This window comes from Elaeis guineensis, chromosome 1, assembly GCF_000442705.2.
Source record: "Elaeis guineensis isolate ETL-2024a chromosome 1, EG11, whole genome shotgun sequence".
Lineage (NCBI taxonomy): Eukaryota > Viridiplantae > Streptophyta > Magnoliopsida > Arecales > Arecaceae > Elaeis > Elaeis guineensis.
Genome location: NC_025993.2, coordinates 111,788,784 through 111,808,783, shown reverse-complemented (window position 1 = coordinate 111,808,783; position 20,000 = coordinate 111,788,784). Strand labels below are relative to the sequence as shown.

At 37.2% G+C, this 20,000-nt stretch overlaps 1 protein-coding gene and 1 pseudogene across 1 annotated transcript; both read left to right on the top strand.

Annotated features, from left to right (window-relative positions):
* Window positions 1-1,428: 1,428 nt before the first annotated feature.
* On the top strand, window positions 1,429-7,315 carry LOC140858634 (putative 12-oxophytodienoate reductase 11; annotated as a pseudogene).
* A 5,260-nt stretch (window positions 7,316-12,575) lies between these two features.
* LOC140850897 (putative 12-oxophytodienoate reductase 11) lies at window positions 12,576-15,662 on the top strand. Its single transcript, XM_073259915.1, has 5 exons — window positions 12,576-12,751; window positions 13,964-14,104; window positions 14,268-14,398; window positions 14,643-14,816; window positions 14,964-15,662. The coding sequence occupies exons 1-5, from the start codon at window positions 12,693-12,695 to the stop codon at window positions 15,554-15,556; spliced, it is 1,098 nt and encodes a 365-aa protein (XP_073116016.1). The 5' UTR covers window positions 12,576-12,692; the 3' UTR covers window positions 15,557-15,662.
* The last annotated feature ends 4,338 nt before the right edge of the window (window positions 15,663-20,000 follow it).

The window sequence follows — 20,000 nt, the reverse complement described above, 5'->3', positions numbered from 1 at the left end:
AACGATCCAAATTTAGCTTAAACAGACATAAACTCCATTAACCCATGAAACAAAGTAGTTTAGCCAATTAGGTAGTTGAACCGGGGTTGTCCTCCTTTTTTATGACAGAATTATGGCTCTCTAGATGTAAATTCTAATTACACATTTTGTTTTCATTAGGGAAAATATTAATATTCAATCTACAACGCTTGAAATTAGGGTATGCTAAGCGATGGGCGGATGGTTTTGGTTTTTAGCATGTTCCTCGTTGAGTTAGTTTCCTTTCTCTTAGCTTTGCCTTTTGCCATGACGCATGCGATGACCCACGACTCGAAGCCTGGCGATGAACGGCGCCTAATTCAGCGTTGACCATCACGTGAAAACGTCATGGAGGGCAGTTTGGGAAATTGCTTTTCTCTGCTGTCCGGATCAGAACGCGGCCACATTCGATGTATCATATATCAGATTCGTTTAACTTGGACAAGCGCAGTGGACGAGTCAAATTATTATTTGGACCGGGTCCGAAGGACCACGCCAAATCCCATGGTGGATAACACGCCACATTAACCCTTTGTATTGCATCAATTCCCAATTGCACGTTATATACCGTGCATGTGCTTCGAGATTCCCTCTGGTCTACTTGGACCTGCACCATGCAATAATTTCTCCAATGAGGACTGTGGTAGATGTTTGAGAGGTAAAGATTTTTTTTTTTTTTTTTTTGTTCGTCAAATACCCCTCAACAACCATCCACCTCTTCATAGAGAAATTTTTTGTACACCACCTGCGGTGTAGAAAATCCGACGTAGAGCATATTGCCTCATCCAATTGGATCACATAGCCATCACTTCCCAACGTGTATTTAATGTCTGTAGTTTTATTTTTTCATTTAAAATTTTAGATGACGAAAATATCTCTTCCTTTTTAAAAAAATATGACATCCTGTGCTGATATTAGGCCATCCTGCATTGAAATTATAACTTTTTGCATCGAATATCATAATTTTTTCACAGAATATCATAGAGAGGAAAGGGCATTTTCGTCATTGAAAAATTTTCATAATTTTTTCAACGACGAAAATGCCCTTCCCTCTTTATGACATCCTATGAAAAATTATGACACTCTTTGCAGAAAATCATATGTCACAATATCTGCACAGAATATCATAATTTTTTTCAGAAGAGAATAGACATTTTTGTCATTTAAAATTTCAAATGAAAAGATAGAACTATGGACATTAAATGTGCATTGAAAAGTGATAGCTACATGGCCCAATAAGATAAAATAGTGCGCTCAACATCGAATTTTTTACACTGCAGATGATATACAAAAAAATTCTCCACCTCTATAAATACCATACCAATGCTCCCAGGCGGCCAAACAAAGAGAGAACTAGGAAAGCAAAAGAAAAGAGACTCCATGACCTACATATTTTAGTTTTTCCTTAAGATGGCTGCCATCCCTCTTCTGACTCCACACAAGATGGGCAAATTTTATCTTTCTCATAGGTCAATACCTTTTTTCAATGGCTTTTCTAACAGTCACAAATACATTAATGGTTCTTGGAACCAAGTAATCATTTCATTCATTCTGTTCAAAGCTGGATTTCATTCATTAGTTCTGTTCATAGCTGGATATTTTATTGTGAATTATATGCTCTCAAGTCAATTTACATGTAGATGGTAGAGCTCTCCAAGTGATCGCTAGCTAGTCGTGCACCCTGAATACTTTGGTTTGATCTATTCACCCTTGGTTGTTAAGTACTGAAGAAATTAAGGGCGAGGAAGCAATGTTCGGTGGCTTATTCTTTCAATTCCCACTCTTTTATATAGTTGTTGTTGTAGGAATCCTAGGCAAGGGTGGTAATGGTAGAGGTGAATTGTTATCAAAATGAAAGAAAAAGAAAAAAAAAGGAAAAAAAAAAAGGCTGTTGTATGCAACCAAAGTTGGAGATTTACCATAGATGTGCCGGAAGATTGCTGATGCCAGTTTTGAATGCAAGCATTGGCATGCCTTCTTTTTCCCAAAAAAAATGACAGCTTTGAATCTCCTCAACTAGTCACCAAATTTAACTTGTCACGTTAAAACACGGGTTTTGCTATGATATTTTTTTAATATTTTTTATTATAAAAAATATTTAAGATATTATACTACTATTTTTATATTTTATTATTTTTTTAAAAAATAATATTTTATTATTTTTATCCTCCATCTTCTTCATTTTTTCTTGCCGCCGCCTGCGTACCAGCGTTCTTCCCTCCCCCCGGCGCTCATGCTGCCCCACCCCGCTCTTCCCTCCCATCTCTTCGACACCACCCCTCCCCCACCGATGCTCGTGCCCACTACTCCGGATCCTCATGCCGCCCCCACAGAAAGGGGGCTATGGCAGTAGCTTCGAAAATCGCTGCCATAGAACCTCCAGCAGCTGTTATTTATAAGCACTGTGATAGGTCAAATCTACTACAGCGGTTCGTAATAACCGCTACCGCAAGTGATGTACCGCAGCAGTTATCGTAACCGCTATCATAAGTTTTACCTACCGCAGCGGTTACAAATAACCGCTGCCGTAGGTCTAACCTACCGCAGTGGTTATTACGAATCACTGCAGTAGGTCCAACCTACCGCAGTGATTACATATAACCGCTGCGTATGTAACCGCTGCGGTAGGTTGGACCTACCGCAGCGGTTATTTGTAACCACTGCGGTAGGTAAAAATTTTATCGTTTCATAACTTTTGATCCAGAAATCAGATTTCAATGAATTTTTTTTTATTTCATATAATTTTTCAAGATTTACGTGACTGCAATGATGATTTTGCAAAAAAGACATCATTTTATCTTCTCAAATTGGAGTTTTAAAAAATTTAATCGATACTTACAAATAATTTTGGATGATTATGTGAACCTGTAATAGTGAAATAAAATTTCAAGCACATCTTCACCATTCATTATCTAAATAATTATTGTTAGAGTATCCTCACAAAAGAATACCTCGATCTGATAGCCCTAGCTTTATCGATCATTAAAATTTGATTTTGACGGTCACGAACGACTGCACGAAGATCTGATAGATAGAGACTACCGATGGATACAAAAATTTACAATGATGATTTCGATGATATTTATAGCACACTATCAAAACTTCATTTCAATCAGACATCATTAGCATGATCAATTTAGCACAGGATGATTTTCATCGTTAAATGAAAAATGAGTGATCACATGGCCAATCAACATCCGATTGAGGTGATCTTTTAGATAAATGATTCTTGTTAGTACTTTAATCATTTATATGGTGGTTATCATAAAATTCAAATCATACATATATGTTGAAATCTACTTGAGCACATCTTATAAAGGCACAAGTATAATTATTTAAGGAATTTAAGAATGAGTAGCAAGTGACATATAGTTTTAGATTGTTCATATACGCATGGTTTGAATTTGATGATCATCACCATATAAATAATTAAAGTAGTAGCAAAGATCATTTATCTAAAAAATTACCTTAATTGGATGTCATTTCACCTTTTGATCAATCATTTTTCATTTAACAATCGAAATCATTCTGTGCTCAATTGATCATAATATGATATCTGATTAAAATAAAATTTTGATAGTATGCTACAAATATAATCAAGATCATTATCGTAAATTTTCAGACCCATCAGTGATCTCTATCTATCAGATCCTCATGTGTTCGTTCATAGCCGTCGAAATCAAATTTTAATGATCAACATACCTAGGGCTGCCGGATCAAGACAGTCTTTTGTGAAGATACTCTAACGATAATTATTTAGATAATGAATGGTGAAGATAAATTTTAAATTTTAAAATTATACCATATTCAGAGAAAAATAAAAAAAAATTATATTATGCCTCTATAGCAGTGGTTGTGCAATAACGATTGCTATAAGTCTATGACAGCAGTTATCACGAACCGCTGCCATAGATTGACCTACGGCAGCGATTACCGATAATCATTGCCATAGACGATCTATAGCAGCGGTTATCTATAACCGCTGCGATAGATCTAAAATATGGTTTGTGATAGTCCTACATCAGTTGTGGAAGAAATGAGTGACTTTTATATAATGACTTAAGGGCTTAAGCATTTCGCGATCTCTCTCTACTCAGGCTCCGTCATCGCTGCCCACCCATCTGCCGCCACTACGTGGCGCTGCTGACCTGCACCGCGCACCACCGCCATGGGCCCACCACCCGCCCACCCGTCGCAGTGGGCTGCCAGCCGCTGCTGCCGCCCCTCCGATCGACCGACCACCATCCTTTATTGATCGGCCATTTTGACAGGTCAAAGACTACGGCAGTGGTTGGCATAACCACTGCCATAGATTTAACTAGGGAACGATTTATAAACCGCTATCATATCTTTATGGTAATGGTTGCTGTAGCAGCAGTTTCAAAACCGTTATCATATCTCAAAAAATTGCTACCATAGCCTACGGCGACGGTCACAGTGATAGCGGTTGGCATAACTGTTGCCGTAGGTTATGACAGTGGTTGTTTAGGCTACGGTAGCGATTTTCAACCACTACCATAATCTATTTTGTAGTAGTGCCCCCCCGTCTTTTTTTTCTCTGCTGCAGAACCCCCATTTTTCTTCTCCACTGTAGATAGCCCCCCCTTCTCCACCATGCCGCCTCCCCCCCTCTTCTCCACCATGCCACCTCCCTCCCCCTCTTCTTCTTCGTCGCAAGCTGCCCCCTCTCTTCTTCTCCACTGCAGGCCGCCTCTTCTTTCTTCTTCTCCGCCGCAGACCATCCCCCTCCCCACCTTTGGTGACCATGCTGCCTCCCCCCACCCCTTCTTCTGCTCCACCGTAGGCCGTCTCCCCTCCACTTCTTCTTCGCTGTAGGCCGCCCCCACACCCCCCCCCCCCAACCTCGCCCCCCCTTTCCAGGCCGCCACCCATTGTGCTTGTGCTGCCTAATGAGAAAGGTTTTAAAGAGAAAAAAAAAGACATTCAATTTAACCTTAATCTTTGGGGTATTTACTGCACCAGCGATGCATACATGGTGCTACAATTGATTGATGATGGAGAAATTCAACCATCTATCTTTAATCTGACGATCAGAAATAAATCAATCATAAAAAAACTAAACTATCTTTTGGAGCACCGTAGCAAAACTCTTAAAACACCTAAACCAAGACAACAAGGCTACTTCATTGGGAAGAGACTCTAGAGGAAGCATGATCACTAACTATAATTTCCTGGTGTAGAATACTTAACGAACACTAATAAGATTGGAATACAAATGCACCACCCAAATGGAGGAAGGGTGCATCCATTTTGTTGTAATCCAACTTATAATGCATAGGTGGTCATCACTACTCCAAGAAATTACATCTTTGAGAGTTGCGGTAGCACCACTTTCCCAACATGATACCACCCATGGCATATGTTATACTAATAATTTTTTGAGTAAAAGAGAGTAATATGTTTGGTAGGTTTGTTTTTTATCAAACCTAACTTTGCCTCTACAAATAATCGATATGTATATACTTTTGAATTTCTGGACAAAAGGGATCTGAGGATAAGGCTAAAACTTGTTCCCCCAGTGCATTAGAGAGAGTATTTTCTAAGCAAGGAGCTGTGGCCTTACTCAAAAAACAGCATAGTGTGAAAACTTTATACACGAGTCAAAATCCTTATCTTTTTTTTAAAAAACTTTATTTGAATCTTTAAGATAAAGAAGTATTTTCATTTTCATTGTACACAGGATTGTTTTGGCACCATTGACAAGATCAAGATCCTACGGTAATGTTCCACAACCACATGCTATCTTGTACTACTCTCAGAGGACTACCAATGGAGGCTTACTCATAGCCAAAGCCACTGGGGCCTCAGATACGGCCCAAGGGTATAACCACTAGAAGCTCTAATCCATTCTATCATGACTATTAAGTAGTGGCTATATAAGATTCTTCAAATGGTCAATTCTTCGCTTGATCTACTATTTTCGAAGGCAAAACTCTCTTCATCTCATTGACTTTATTTTGTTGGGTCAATTTTTTGTTAGGTATCGGGACACTCCTGGAATATGGATAAAGGAACAGGTGGAAGCTTGGAAGCCAATTGTGGATGCCGTCCATGCCAAGGGTGGGGTGTTCTTCTACCAACTTTGGCATGTGGGGAGGGTGTCTAATTATGATATTGTTCTCCACTGTAGTGTCACTTCTGTCTGTATCTACTGCTATTCTTTGTATTGTTTAGTCCTTAAAAAAAAAAAAAATCAGATCAAAGAGGTTAGGTCTTGTGCCTATACCAACATATGACATTCCTTGAGATTCATTCACCCAATTCTCCGCGCATCATCATGATAGTATACCGTCTGCATAAAAAAGAAGATTAAAAATGCTAACTAGATATACAACTAACATGCTTGTATCCTACACAGGTTACTAACCAGATTGACAAGCACCGATTTCTAGCACAAATAGAGGGATCAAACCTGCAATCCTTCTTGATGACACTGTTCAAGAGTGCTCTCCTCCTCGGAGTCTAAGAACCGAGGAAATCCCTCATATCATCAATGATTTCAAGCTTGCTGCAAAGAATGCCATTGAAGCTGGTAATTTATACGTTCTAATCTGAGTATTTCTTCATTTAGTTCTACAACTACAAAGGAAAAGGAAGAAAAAAAACCTTAAGCATGCTGCATATATGTAATGAAACCAACCTAACAAACAATTGATGTACATTTTCTTGTGATTCTTAGGCTTTGATGGAGTTGAAATTCATGGCGTACATGGCTACCTTATCAAACAATTCATGAAAGATAGTGTCAATAATTGGACCGATGAATATGATGGGAGCTTAGAGAATCGATGTCATTTTGCTTTAGAAATAGTTGAAGTGATCGTCCAAGAGATCGGAATAGACAGAGTTGGAATACGTCTCTCGCTCTTTACCAACTACTCGGATAGCTGGGACTCAAATCCAAAAACCCTTGGACTTGACATGGTGGAGGCACTGAACAAATATGGCATTGCGTATTGCCATATATATGGTTGAGCCTAGGATGAGCATTGTGGATGGGAGGCGTCAAATATCTTGCAACTTGCTACTAATGAAAAAGGCTTTCAAGGGAACTTTCATTGCTACCGGAGGATATGATAGAGAGGAAGGGAACGAGGTTGTGGTGGAAGGTTATACTGATTTGATGGCATATAGTCGCTGGTTTTTGGCTAATCCTGACTTGCCTAAAAGATTTGAGCTCAATGCTCCTCTTAACAAGTATAATAGGTTCACATTCTATACACCAGATTCTGTTATTGAATACACAGACTATCCATTCTTGGAATGCTCAAATTAAACTTTGTTTGTTATATATATATGGAGAAAAAAATGATGGTAAGCACTTTGTGTCTATTTTCTTTTGATGATGCCTTTATGTCTATTTTCATATATAGAATCTTATGACTTATTTCGTAAAAAATATATATTTAAATTGAATTATTGGTATGCCGTCATATTCAAGGTATTGCCCTTCATGTGCTTAGCATTTGCCAGTCCTTCATTCTGCTATATATACCTATCTCTATATCTAACGACTAGAAATTTGTCCCAAGAGAATCACATTGTCGGAACACAATAAAGTTTAAAATCATAATAGGGCCTTCCCTTCTGCCAATTAAAAAGGTGTTGTTTGTCTTATTAAGAAATTCTCAAGGACTAATCATAAAAGCTGATGCTTCCTTATTTGCTGCTTCCTCTGCTATTGAGGCTAAAATTAGAGCAGCACTCGGAAAGAAATCAAAGCTGCCAGATATCTACTATAATGTAGGAGGGTTTGGACCAATTGAGATTAAAAGGTTGTCATGGAATGGTTTCACGGGTATTATTATACAGCAACGTGTTGTCATTCTTTCCATTTCATTTGTACATGTCATCGGGGTCTATTGGTGGAGTTCTGTCAAAGTAGAGAGAGAAGTGGTGACTTGGCAAATGCTGAGAATTGGTGCGTGCAAGCATACCACTGATATTGAATTAGTCAAAAAGTAATGAAAGAAGGATAGAGAGTGGCATGGCTCTGGTGTCTGAATTTTTGAGGACTTTCACTATTATCATACTATAATTCGAAGGAGATAGATAAGAGATGTAACATTGATTGTAAAATCTAAGTTACTCCTACTCCAAATATAGATATTATGATAGATTAAAATAAGATAAAATATATTGAATTGATTATCGAGGAATCATTTTATAATATACAAATTCAATATTTAAGATAAAATAACTACCCACTTTTGATATCCGTTACCTATATCCACTTTTAGTGTTGATGATTTTAGTGACTAATGCCAATCATCTTTTATAATTATTATAGTTCAGACCATGACTGGCAATAGAACCATGCCTCAGTCTATGGCTAATAAACCATAATATTATGCTTCAACCCATAAGTGGCAATCCATGTCACATGACTAGACCAACTGCCTCTTATCCAATCATTTTATTACGCAACATTCAACTTTTATAAATTAATTACACCTGACATGCTTAATTACCACAGTAAAGTATGGTTCAATATCATAGTTTATACAATGTTAAAATAGATAATACCATAATCCATGCAACATCAAAGCCATTGATATATGATACATACATACATAGCCACGCCAAGTCTTGGTATTTGGCTTTCTTAAGTTTCACGATTCGCGGGAAGGCTTAAGGGGTGGATGGAAGTAATTTGACTATAATAAATTTTATTAAATTTCAAGATTCACAAAAAGGCTTAACGGATAACTAATTAAGAGGATAGCAGCTAATTAAATGCATTTAATTGGTAGGTTATAATTTGACTGTGCATATTATTAAGAAAAGACAAGTATTTTCTGGCTTTTTTCTATAAGACAACGGGCCCAAATGGCCACCTTAAAATATGTTCATCTTTTCATTTTTAGGTTTTTTTCCCTTTTTGAAGTTTTAGTTTATATATAAAAGAGTATTAATGAAAGTATGGGAAACAATTGGGTGAGAATGAGCATAGGACAGAGGGAGAGAAGTCCCTCTTTCTCTCGAATGTCAATCCAATCACCGTCTTCTATTCTCTTCCTCTAGGATGAGAGTTTTGATTGTGATGGAGAAATCAGAGATCGTGCTGTTCAACTTGATGATGAAGTAGGAGGTATTCAAACCACTGGTGGAGGGGAAGGTGTGGGTATACGTCAATGGCATCACTCATTACAATTATAGGCCCACACCTACATTTTCCACACCTCCATAGGTCCAATTCTCACCATTCCCTCTTGATCTTTTGCTATTTTTCTTTTTTCTTTATGTTATTTTGATTGCATTTTATTTAGATTTCTTGAATTTGATTGCTAAAAAATGGTTAGTTTTAAATAATATTAATATTATGTTTTAAAAATTAAATAATTAATGAAATAATATTTAAAATATGGTATATCTTTTAAACAAAAGATGTATCTTGCACATCGCGAGGGTAATATGCTAGTAATTATATATATTAACACCCTTGTAAAATCTAGAAACCAATCACTTTGCTAATTAATCATTCACTAATTTTTCATTATCTAATTCAAAATCAAGGTTTTTGACCATAACTCTAGCCTAGGTTTTTTTCTAATTATCGTAATTTAGGCTACCCATACTTAAATTTAGGAATCAAAAGGGCTATGGTCTTATCTTAATTGGAAAGTTAGGAAAATAAGCCTTATGCTATCCTTCTTCCTATCCATACTATGGCCCACGTGCACTACTACCCAAGTTTAAATCAAGATCAAATTAGAGCGAATTAAAAAAATGATGCTAAGTGATAGATGTTGTGGGTCAAGGTTCATGGCAAATCTTTTTCCAATGGGTTAGGCTAAAGAGGGAGTGAGGGTGAGACCAAGGGAGGGGGAAGAGAGAAACTGTGTTATATATGATGACCCATGCTTGAGGCCAATCTCTCCAAGGGAGAGAAAGAGACATGAAGTGGGAGAGAGAGAGAGTGCACTAGGTTCAACCTAACCCATAGAGAGAAAGGGAGTGGGGGGAGAAGAAAAAGAGATGAGAGAGAGAGAGAGAGAGAGATGAAGGGGGATTGCTTAGTAAAGGATGGAGGTAGAGAAAGAAGAGAAAGAATGGGAGGAAGAGAGAGAGAGGGGGGAAGAGAGGGACTGAGAGTAGAGCAATATTCTAGCCATCTCCCTATGGTTCAGTAGATGAGAGAGAAAGAGAGAGGGTAGGGGGAGAGAGAGGAAAAGGAAAAGAGAGGAAGAGATCTCCATAGCTTGATTACTATTGAAGCCAAGTCTAATAAGGCAATGGGGAACGATAGGCTCCATTGCAAAGAGCAGATAGAAAAGAGGGATTCAACCCCAACATTGAATAAGTAGTAGCTCTAGTGCAACTATATAGGCTTGATAGCCAATAAACTAGCAAAATTCGACCTGAATTGTGGTGAAGAAATCAAAGAAGGTGGAGGCAAAAATAGGGCTAAAATAAGGGATCCAATATACATGGAGGCTGAGCTCCACCATAGACTAGGAGATGAGGTCCAGCAAGAGAGTTGTGGTAGAGAGTGATAACGATCAAAGAGAAGAGAGAGAGAGAAAGAGAGAGGGTATGGTTCGGGATGGATTCCTCGAGCAGATAAAAAAAGGGAAGACAACCATTCACATATGCCCCCCTCCCTTTTGCCCATGCTGATATGTGATCCAATGAGAAAGAAGGAATAATTTTTTCAATCCACTCAACTCAAATTTTTCAAAAAAAATTTTAAAAAAGATTAAAAATTGACAAAAGTAGAGTTTATAATCTATTTTTTTTCATTGATCCTTCAAAAAAAAATGAAATATATAGTCTACTTTTATAATAATGAAGTCCATCTTTACATAATTCATCTCAAAATATCTCCAAGTTCAGTCAAAACTAATTTTTTTAAACTATACATAAGAAGTAGAAATAAGCATAAAAAAAATAAAAATCTTATAGAAAGCATATCTCGACTTCTACATCAATTATACTTTCACTCACTCCACTTAATTCTTTCTAGATTAAAAGATATATCCGATCAAAATCTTTATTGAAAAAAATTTGATTTAACCAAGCTATTTTGAGAACAAAATAATAGAATTTAGGCTTGATTTGTAGTTATGCCGCATCTTTTGAGTAGTGCCACTCGAAAAGTTACCTATTTTTTAAATAGAAAAGATAATCTTAATAATTAAGCATTGTATAATTAAGATTTTAAAAATTTGACATGTGATTCGACTTCCCAATATGACAGATCTTGCTCCTAGACTCTATATAATCTTACCTATAGTGGCCAAAATAATAAACATCGAGTCAAGCGATCCTCTTGAATCAAATAATATTTTATTTGAAACCACTATTAAATGGAACTATTATTTTGATAATATGTAATATAGATGTTGGAATTAGTATTTTGATGTTTTGTGATCCATATATTGGATTTGTTGAATAGCAAAAAGTTAAATGCTAAATTAGTGGCATATGAGTTCTTGGTAACCATACTCTTTTTGTTATATATATATATATAGTATCTACAAATGATATGAAATATCTACTAATATTTCTCATTAACTAGTTATATATGATGGTTTATGTGCGTATGGAGATCCTTACTAGGCCATTAGTTCATGTAATCTTTGCATATATCCTTTCCAAGCCACATAAGGCTGCTCGATTATATTTTGGGATCGCGGGGGTAAGAAGGAATTGTTAGATTATGTTACTGATAGAAATGATCTGTTGTGTTTTGGAATGTGAACTATCATCTTGTATTTCATGTATGGAGTACTTGATTCAAATACATGAAACTTACATGCTCTTTAGGGACTTATCTAGGAGATATGTGATTGAGTCATATGCTCGACTCAAATGGTAGGTTTACTATAGTGCGACATCTTGAATGTAAGATTTTTTTCTAAATAAAAAATAAATCTGGCATACAGACCCAAGCAAGATTGCAAAGAAAATTATGAAGATACAATGATTTGAGATCTTACAAGAAAGAAAATGAGCTGTACCCCAAAGCTAGCCCAAATAGATACAAAAATCCTGGGTGACAATAACCTATGAAACAAAGTAGCTCAACCTATTAGATAGTTGAACTAGAATTGTCTCCTTCTTTTTGATGACAAAAGTATGACCCCCTAAATGTAAATTTTAATTACACATTTAGTTTGCATCATGCAAAACTTAATATGTAGTTCTGCAAGGCTTGAAGTTAGGGTACATCGAGGGATGATATGCTTTGTTGAGTTTGGTTCTTGGTTTCGCTTAGCCTCTTGGCCATGACGTATGCGATGACGGAAGACTCGAAATAGTTGACGGCGGCCAGCGTGCGAGTGCTCCCGAAGGTGGAGTTTCCGGAAATGGTTTGATCACGTGAATAAATCATGGAGGACAATTTGGGAAAGAGCTTTTCATTACCGTCTTGAGGCAACTCGACCGTTCCGCGCGTCACGGTTGACGTACGCTGAAAAAAATGGGGGCCAGCCGTTTTGCTATATTTTGACTCGGACCAACGCGATGGAGACTTCCTTCTCTTTTCCTCAACACCCATCCTGCCTCTCTATAAATACCCCACAGCACTCCCGGGAAGCTCAAAAAAAACAGAGAGAGAGAGAGGGTACCAGGAAAGCAAAAGAACGGAGATTGCACCAACCTATCAAGCAACCCTCTAAATAGTCCGATCTACATAATTTTCCCTTAAGATGGCAGCCATCCCTCTTCTGACTCCACACAAGATGGGCAAATTTGATCTTTCTCATAGGTCAGTACCTTCTTTTTCACTTGCTTTTCCAACAGTCACAAATATATCAATTGTTCTTAATTAGAATCAAGTGATCATTTCACAAATTAGTATTGCATCTTGCCAATTCATTCTTTCTGTTCATAGCTGGATATTTATTGTGAATCATTTCCCCTCAATGTCCATTTACATATATATCTGGTGAAGCTATCCAAGTGGTTTCTAATTGTGCACCCTGAATACTTTGGTTTGACATCCATTCTCCCTTAGTTGTGAATCACTGGAGAAATTAATGGCAAGGAATCAATGTTGGTAGCTTATTGTTTTAGTTCCCACCCTTACAGTTGTTGTTGTTGGAATCCTAAGCAAGGGTAGTAACAGTAGTAGAGCTGAACTGTCATAAATAAAAAAGAAGGGTAGTTGGAACCCAGCGTAGGAAATTTTACCTCACCATACGGTTTCTAGAAGATTTGAAGCACATTGAAATTATTTTTAAATTGGCAGTGATTCTTGTGGCTGCAAGTTGATGGTATCAAATCACAGAGAAAAGAAATAAAATATGCCAATATTCCACAGTTAGCAAGGCATATTTGACAACCACCTTTTCTTCCTTCTAATTAATTACATTTTGCAACTACTCTCCAAACCAAACAGTATCACTTACTACAATCATGGATCTAATATATATATATATATATATATATATATATATATATATATATATATATATATATATATATATATATATATATATATATATATATATATATATATATATATATATATATATATATATATATATATATATATATATATATATATCACTATTTTATAAGGGCGGCAACTCCATACAGCGAACATTTTGCTGCAAAGACTTTTATATAGCACCACTTTCCCAACATGATATCACCCATGGCATCTGTTATACCAATAATTTTTTTGAGTGAAGTTAGAGGAATATGTTTGCTAATTTTGTTTTTGATCTAATTTTGCCTCTACAAATAATTGAAATGTATATATTTCTGAATTTCTGGACAAAAGGGATTTGAGGAAAAAGGCTAAAACTTGTTCCCTCCGGTGGACCGGAGAGGAAGTATTTTCTACAAACTAGGCAAACACACAGAAATAAAATTATGTGGAATATTTATGCCTATCACAAAATCCTTTTCATTTTTTTTAACCTTATTTGATTTTTTTAATATAAAGTAGTACTTTTGTTTTCATTGAACACAGGATTGTTTTGGCACCATTGACAAGATCAAGATCCTATGGTAATATTCCACAACCACATGCTATCTTGTACTACTCTCAGAGGACCACTAAGGGAGGCTTACTCATAGCCGAAGCCACTGGGGTCTCGGATACGGCCCAAGGGTATGACCACTAGAAGCTCTAAGCCATTCTATCATGTCTAGTCTAAAGCAGACACTTTATAAGATCCTTCAAATGGTCAATTCTTCACTTAGTCTACCATTTTGGAGGCAGAACTCTCTTAATCTCATTGTCTTTATATTTTTTTGGGTCAATTCTTCATTAGATATCCAGAGACTCCTGGAATATGGACAAAGGAACAGGTGGAAGCTTGGAAGCCAATTGTGGATGCCGTCCATGCCAAGGGTGGGGTGTTCTTCTGCCAACTTTGGCATGTGGGGAGGGTGTCTAATTATGGTATTGTTCTCTACTCTAGTGCCACTTCTCTGTGTATCATCTATTATTCTTTGTACTGTTTAGTCCAAGAAAAAAAAATTCCGATCAAAGGGGCTAGGTCTTACGCCCATAGCAACATGTGAGATTCCTTGAGATTCATGCACACAAATCTCTGCAAATCTTCGAAATAGTATAGTATCTGCATAACAAAGAAAGAAAAAAAAATGTTAATTAGATAATGCTAACATACTTGTGTCTTACACAGGTTACCAACCTAATGGGCAAGCACCGATTTCTAGCACAGATGGAGGGATCAAACCTGTAACCCTTCACGATGGCACCATTGGAGAGTACTCTCCTCCTCGGAGATTAAGAACAGAGGAAATCCCTCATGTCATCAATGATTTCAGACTTGCTGCAAGGAATGCCATCGAAGCTGGTAATTTATACACTCTAGTCTCAATATTTCTTCATTTAGTTCTATATCTAGAAAGGGAAAGAAAGAAGAAAAAATTTAAGCATGTTGCATGTACATAATGTTGCCAACCTAACAAACAATTCATGTACATTTTCTTGTGATTCATAGGCTTTGATGGAGTTGAAATTCATGGTGCACATGGCTACCTTATCGAACAATTCATGAAAGACAGCGTCAATGATCGAACCGATGAGTATGGTGGCAGCTTAGAAAATCGATGTCGCTTTGCTATAGAAATAGTCGAAGCTATTGTCAAGGAGATTGGAGCAGACAGAGTTGGAATGCGTCTCTCGCCCTTTGCCGACTATGTGGAGAGCTGGGACTCAAATCCAGAAGCCCTTGGACTTTACATGATCGAGGCACTGAACAAGTATGGTATTGCATATTGCCATATGGTTGAGCCTAGGATGAGCATTGTGGATGGGCGGCGCCAAATACCTCACAGACTACTTCCAATGAGGAAGGCTTTCAAAGGAACTTTTATTGCTGCTGGAGGATATGATAGAGAGGAAGGGAACAAAGTCGTGGAGGAAGGTTATACTGATTTGGTGGCATATGGTCGTTGGTTTTTGGCTAATCCTGACTTGCCTAAAAGATTTGAACTCAATGCTCCTCTTAACAAGTATGATAGGTTCACGTTCTACGCACAAGATCCTGTTATTGGATACACTGACTATCCATTTCTAGAATGCTCAAATTAAATTTCATTGTTATAGAAAAACTGATGATGAATACTTTGTGTCTAATTTCATACACAGAATCTTACAACCTATTCCATAAATATATTTAAACTGAATTATTGGTCAATCATACTGTCATATTCAAGCATTTTGCCCCCACTGTAACTATCTCTATATCTAATGGCTGGAATTTTGTCCAAGGAGTATGATATTGTGGGATTGCAATAAAGTTTACAATCATAATGGAGATTTCATTTCTACCAATCAACAGGGTGGTGCTTTTCGTCTATTATGAAATTCGTAAGAACTAATCATAATTGCTGATGCTTCCTTATTTGCTACCTCCTCTTTTATTGAGGCCGAAATTAGAGCCATAATTGGAAAGAAATCAAAGCTACTAGAAATCTATCATATGTGAGAACGTATGGACCGAATAAGATTAAAAGGTTGTCATCGATTGGTTTCAAGGATATTGTTATACAGCTATCCATTGCTATTCTTTACATGATCGAGGCACTAAACAAGTATGGCATTGCATATTGCCATATGGTTGAGCCTAAGATGGCCATTGTGGATGGGAGTTAGCAAATACCTCACAGGCTGCTTTCAATAAGGAAGGCTTTCAAGGGAACTTTCATTGCTGCCAATGGATATGATAGGAAAGAGGTTACACTGATTTGGTGGCATATGGTCGCTGAGTTTTGGCTAATGTTGACTAGCCTAAAAGATTTGAGCTCAATGCCCCTCTTAACAAGTATAATAGGTCCACATTCTACACACCGGATCCTGTTATTGGATACACAGACTACCCATTCATGGAATGCTCAAATTAAACTTTGTTGTTATATATGGAGAAAAAATAATGATGGACACTTCGTGTCTATTTTCATATATAGAATCTTGCAGCTTATTCCATAAAAAAATTATATTTAAACTGAACTTTTGGTCAATCTGCAGTCATATTCAAGGTATTGCCCTTCATGTGCTTACCACATGCCAATCCTTCATTCTGCTATATATAACTATCTCTATGTCTAATGACTCGAATATTGTCCTAAGAGAATCACACTGTGGGATTGCAAAAAAGTTTAAGATCTTGATTGGGCTTTCTCTTCCTCCAATCAACTAGGTGGTGCTAGTTTTCCATTAAGAAATTTGTGAGGGTTGATCATAAAGGCTGATGCTTCCTACTCCTAAGATAGAAACAATGATAGATTAAGATAGAATGAAATACATTGGATTGATTATTGAAGGGTTATTTAATATAGTACAAAAAAATCCAATATTTATACTAATACAAAATAAATGCCCACTTCTGATAGCTATTACCCATGTCTACTTCTACTTCTGATGATTCTAGTAATTAACGCCAACCACCTTCCATTACCATAGTTTCATGCTTCAAACCATGACCAACAATAATACTCTGCCTTAGTCTATGGCTAACAAACTATAATATCATCCTTCAACACATGACTGACAATCCACATCATATGACTAGTCCAATTGCCACTTATCATTCAATTATACAAGATTCAACTTTTATAAATTAATTACACATGATATGCTCACCACATAAAAGTATAGATTAATATCATAGTTTATATGAAGTTAAAATAGATAATACCATGAGCTATGCAACATCAAAGCCATATATATGCAAACATATGCACGGCGATCCTTATCTCTAACTGTAGCAAAATCTAATTAAGCATGCCAACCTAGTTTACAAGTACACCCAACATATCTGGTTAACTTTAAATTGATATTTAGCATAATTATAGAAATTAACAATCTTGTAAATTTTACAACCCAATCACTTTACTAATTAAATTAAGAAAAAATTACAGAGACACCCCCTAAAGTTTGACCGTTTTACACTTAGACCCCATAGGAAAAAGTTTCAACCACCCACCAAAATTTTGAAAATATTGCACAGAGGTCCAATCGTCTGTCTCTGTTAGGCAACATTATAAGATGAGAGTAACTGAGAGGTTAAATTTTATGAAATACCATAAATGTCCTTCTCTTTTAGTTACTCTGAAGAATGGAAAAATAAAAAAAAAATTGGGAAAAACATTAAAGGAAGGGTGGACAAAGGAAAAACTTTTTCCTTTTTCCTGCATAGATTGATCATTTTTTTTTTATTTTTTTCTCATTTCTTTCTCTTTATCGGAGATTTGTGGGAAGGAAACCACAAAGGAATATTAAAAGGGGAAGGCCGATACTGGTGACGGCATCCGTGAGGAGGAAGACGATGGTGAAGACCGATGGGAGGCGGCCATCCACAAGGGGAAGGTGATGGTGGAGACCAACAGGAGGTGGGCATCCACAAGGGGGAAGGTCAACAACGGTGAGGGCATCCATGAGGGGGAAGGCAATGGTGGAGATCGGTGGCAGATCGGCATCCGTGAGGGAGAAGGCCGATGTTGGTGAGGGCATCCATGAGGGGGAAGGTGACGGTGAAGACTGGCGGGAGGTGGGCATCTGCAAGGGGGAAAGCCAATGCCGGTAAGGGCATCCGTGAGGGGGAAGGCGACGGTGGAGATAGGTGGGGGGTGGGCGTCTGCGAGGGGGATGGCGACGGTGGAGATCGATGAGAGGTGGACATCCATGAGGGACAAGGCCAACGTTGGTGAGGGCGTCCGTGAGAGAAAAGGCGACGGCAAAGACCGACAAGAGATGGGGTCCGTGAGGGGGAAAGCCAACACAGGTAAGGGTGTCCTGAGGGCGAAGAAGGCCAGTGGGAGGTGACAGTGAGGAGAGTCGAGAGGAGGTGGGCATCTGTGAGGGAGAAGGCAATGGTGAACCAAGGCAAATCTCAGAGTATATGCACAATAGATAGCACACAAATAGGAATCGATGAAATACAAGAGGTAACATGTTGTGTTATCCACCATGGGATTTCACACAATCCAATTGCACTCGATGATCAGCGCGCAATCAGGAATCGATGAAATACAAGGGGTAACATGGCGTGTTATCCATCATGGGATTTCATGCAGTCCAATTGCACCCGATGATTTAGAAAATAATAAAAAAAATAGACTGTGAACTGAAGGTATTTTAGTCATTTATCTTTTTTGTTAATGCTGGTGGCTGAAGCTCTTTGCAACATTTTTAAAGTTTTGGTGGATGGTTGAATTTTTTTTCTTTAGGGATCTAAGTGTAAAACAGTCAAATTCTAAAAAATATCTCTGCAATTTTTTCTTAAATTAATCATTCACTAATTTTAAATTTTTTAATTCAAAAATCAAGGTTTTCAATCATAACCCTAGCCTATGTTTTTTTTTTCCTTAACCATGATTCAAGCTACTCAAACTTAAATTTAGGTATCAAAAAGGCCATGTTTTTACCTTAATTGAAAAGTTAGGGAAATAGGCATTTGCTATTCTTAATCTTGTCTATGCTATAGCCTACTTACCACTACTACACAAGATTAGACCAATCCCAAATTAGAAAGAATCAAAGAATGATGAGAGGGGATAGCATTTGTGGATCAAGTATCATGGCAAATCTTTTTCTAAGGGGTTAGTTGGAAAGGGAGCAAAAGTGTAACAGAGGGAGCGGGAAGAGAGAAAATGTGAGAGAGAGTGTGTGTGAGGATGACCCATGCTTGGGGCCAATTCCCGTGAGAGAGAGAGAGAGAGAGATGGAGAGTGGAAGAGAGAGAGTGAGCTAGGTTCAGCATGACTCATCGAGAGAAAAGGGACAAGGAGAAGGAGGAAAAGAGATGAGAAATCGAGAGATGAAGGGAGGTTGCTTAGTGGAGGATGGGGTAAAGAGAGAAGAGAGAGGGTGGAGGAAGTGAAAGAGAGAGGAGAAGAGAGGGAGTGAGCGGGGTTTGATTCTAGCCACCCATCTTGTGGTTTGACAAATGAGGGAGAAAGAGAGAGGGGGTAGAAAGGAAAAGAGAGAGCGGCGATGAGAGCTCAATGGCTTGATTATTAGTACAGCCAAGTTTTGTGAGGCAGTGGAGGATAATGGGCTCCATTGCAGGGAGCATATGCAAAGGAGTGTTCAACTTTGACTTCAGATGAGTAGCAACTCCATCGCAATTGCATAGGCTCAACAACCAACATTAAGCGAACAAAATGTGTGATCAAGGCTGTGGTGGGGAAATCAAGGAACACTACAACAGAAAAGAATATTTGCGATGCAAAAAAAATATTGCAAATACTAAATTCCTATCGCAAATACTAATTTATGATATAAATTTCGTCGCTAATATTTCATCGCTAAAAATGAGGTCGCAGATAATATTTTATGATGAAAATAAAATTTTTATCGCTAATAATATATTTTTTACAATGTAAAATTTTCATCAAAAAAATTTATTTTATTTTTTAAATTATTTAAGATAAAAAAATTTTTATTACAAATAAATAATTTTATGATAAAAATTATTTTCATCATAAATAAAATTATTTATGATAAAAATTTTCATCATAAATAATTTAATAAA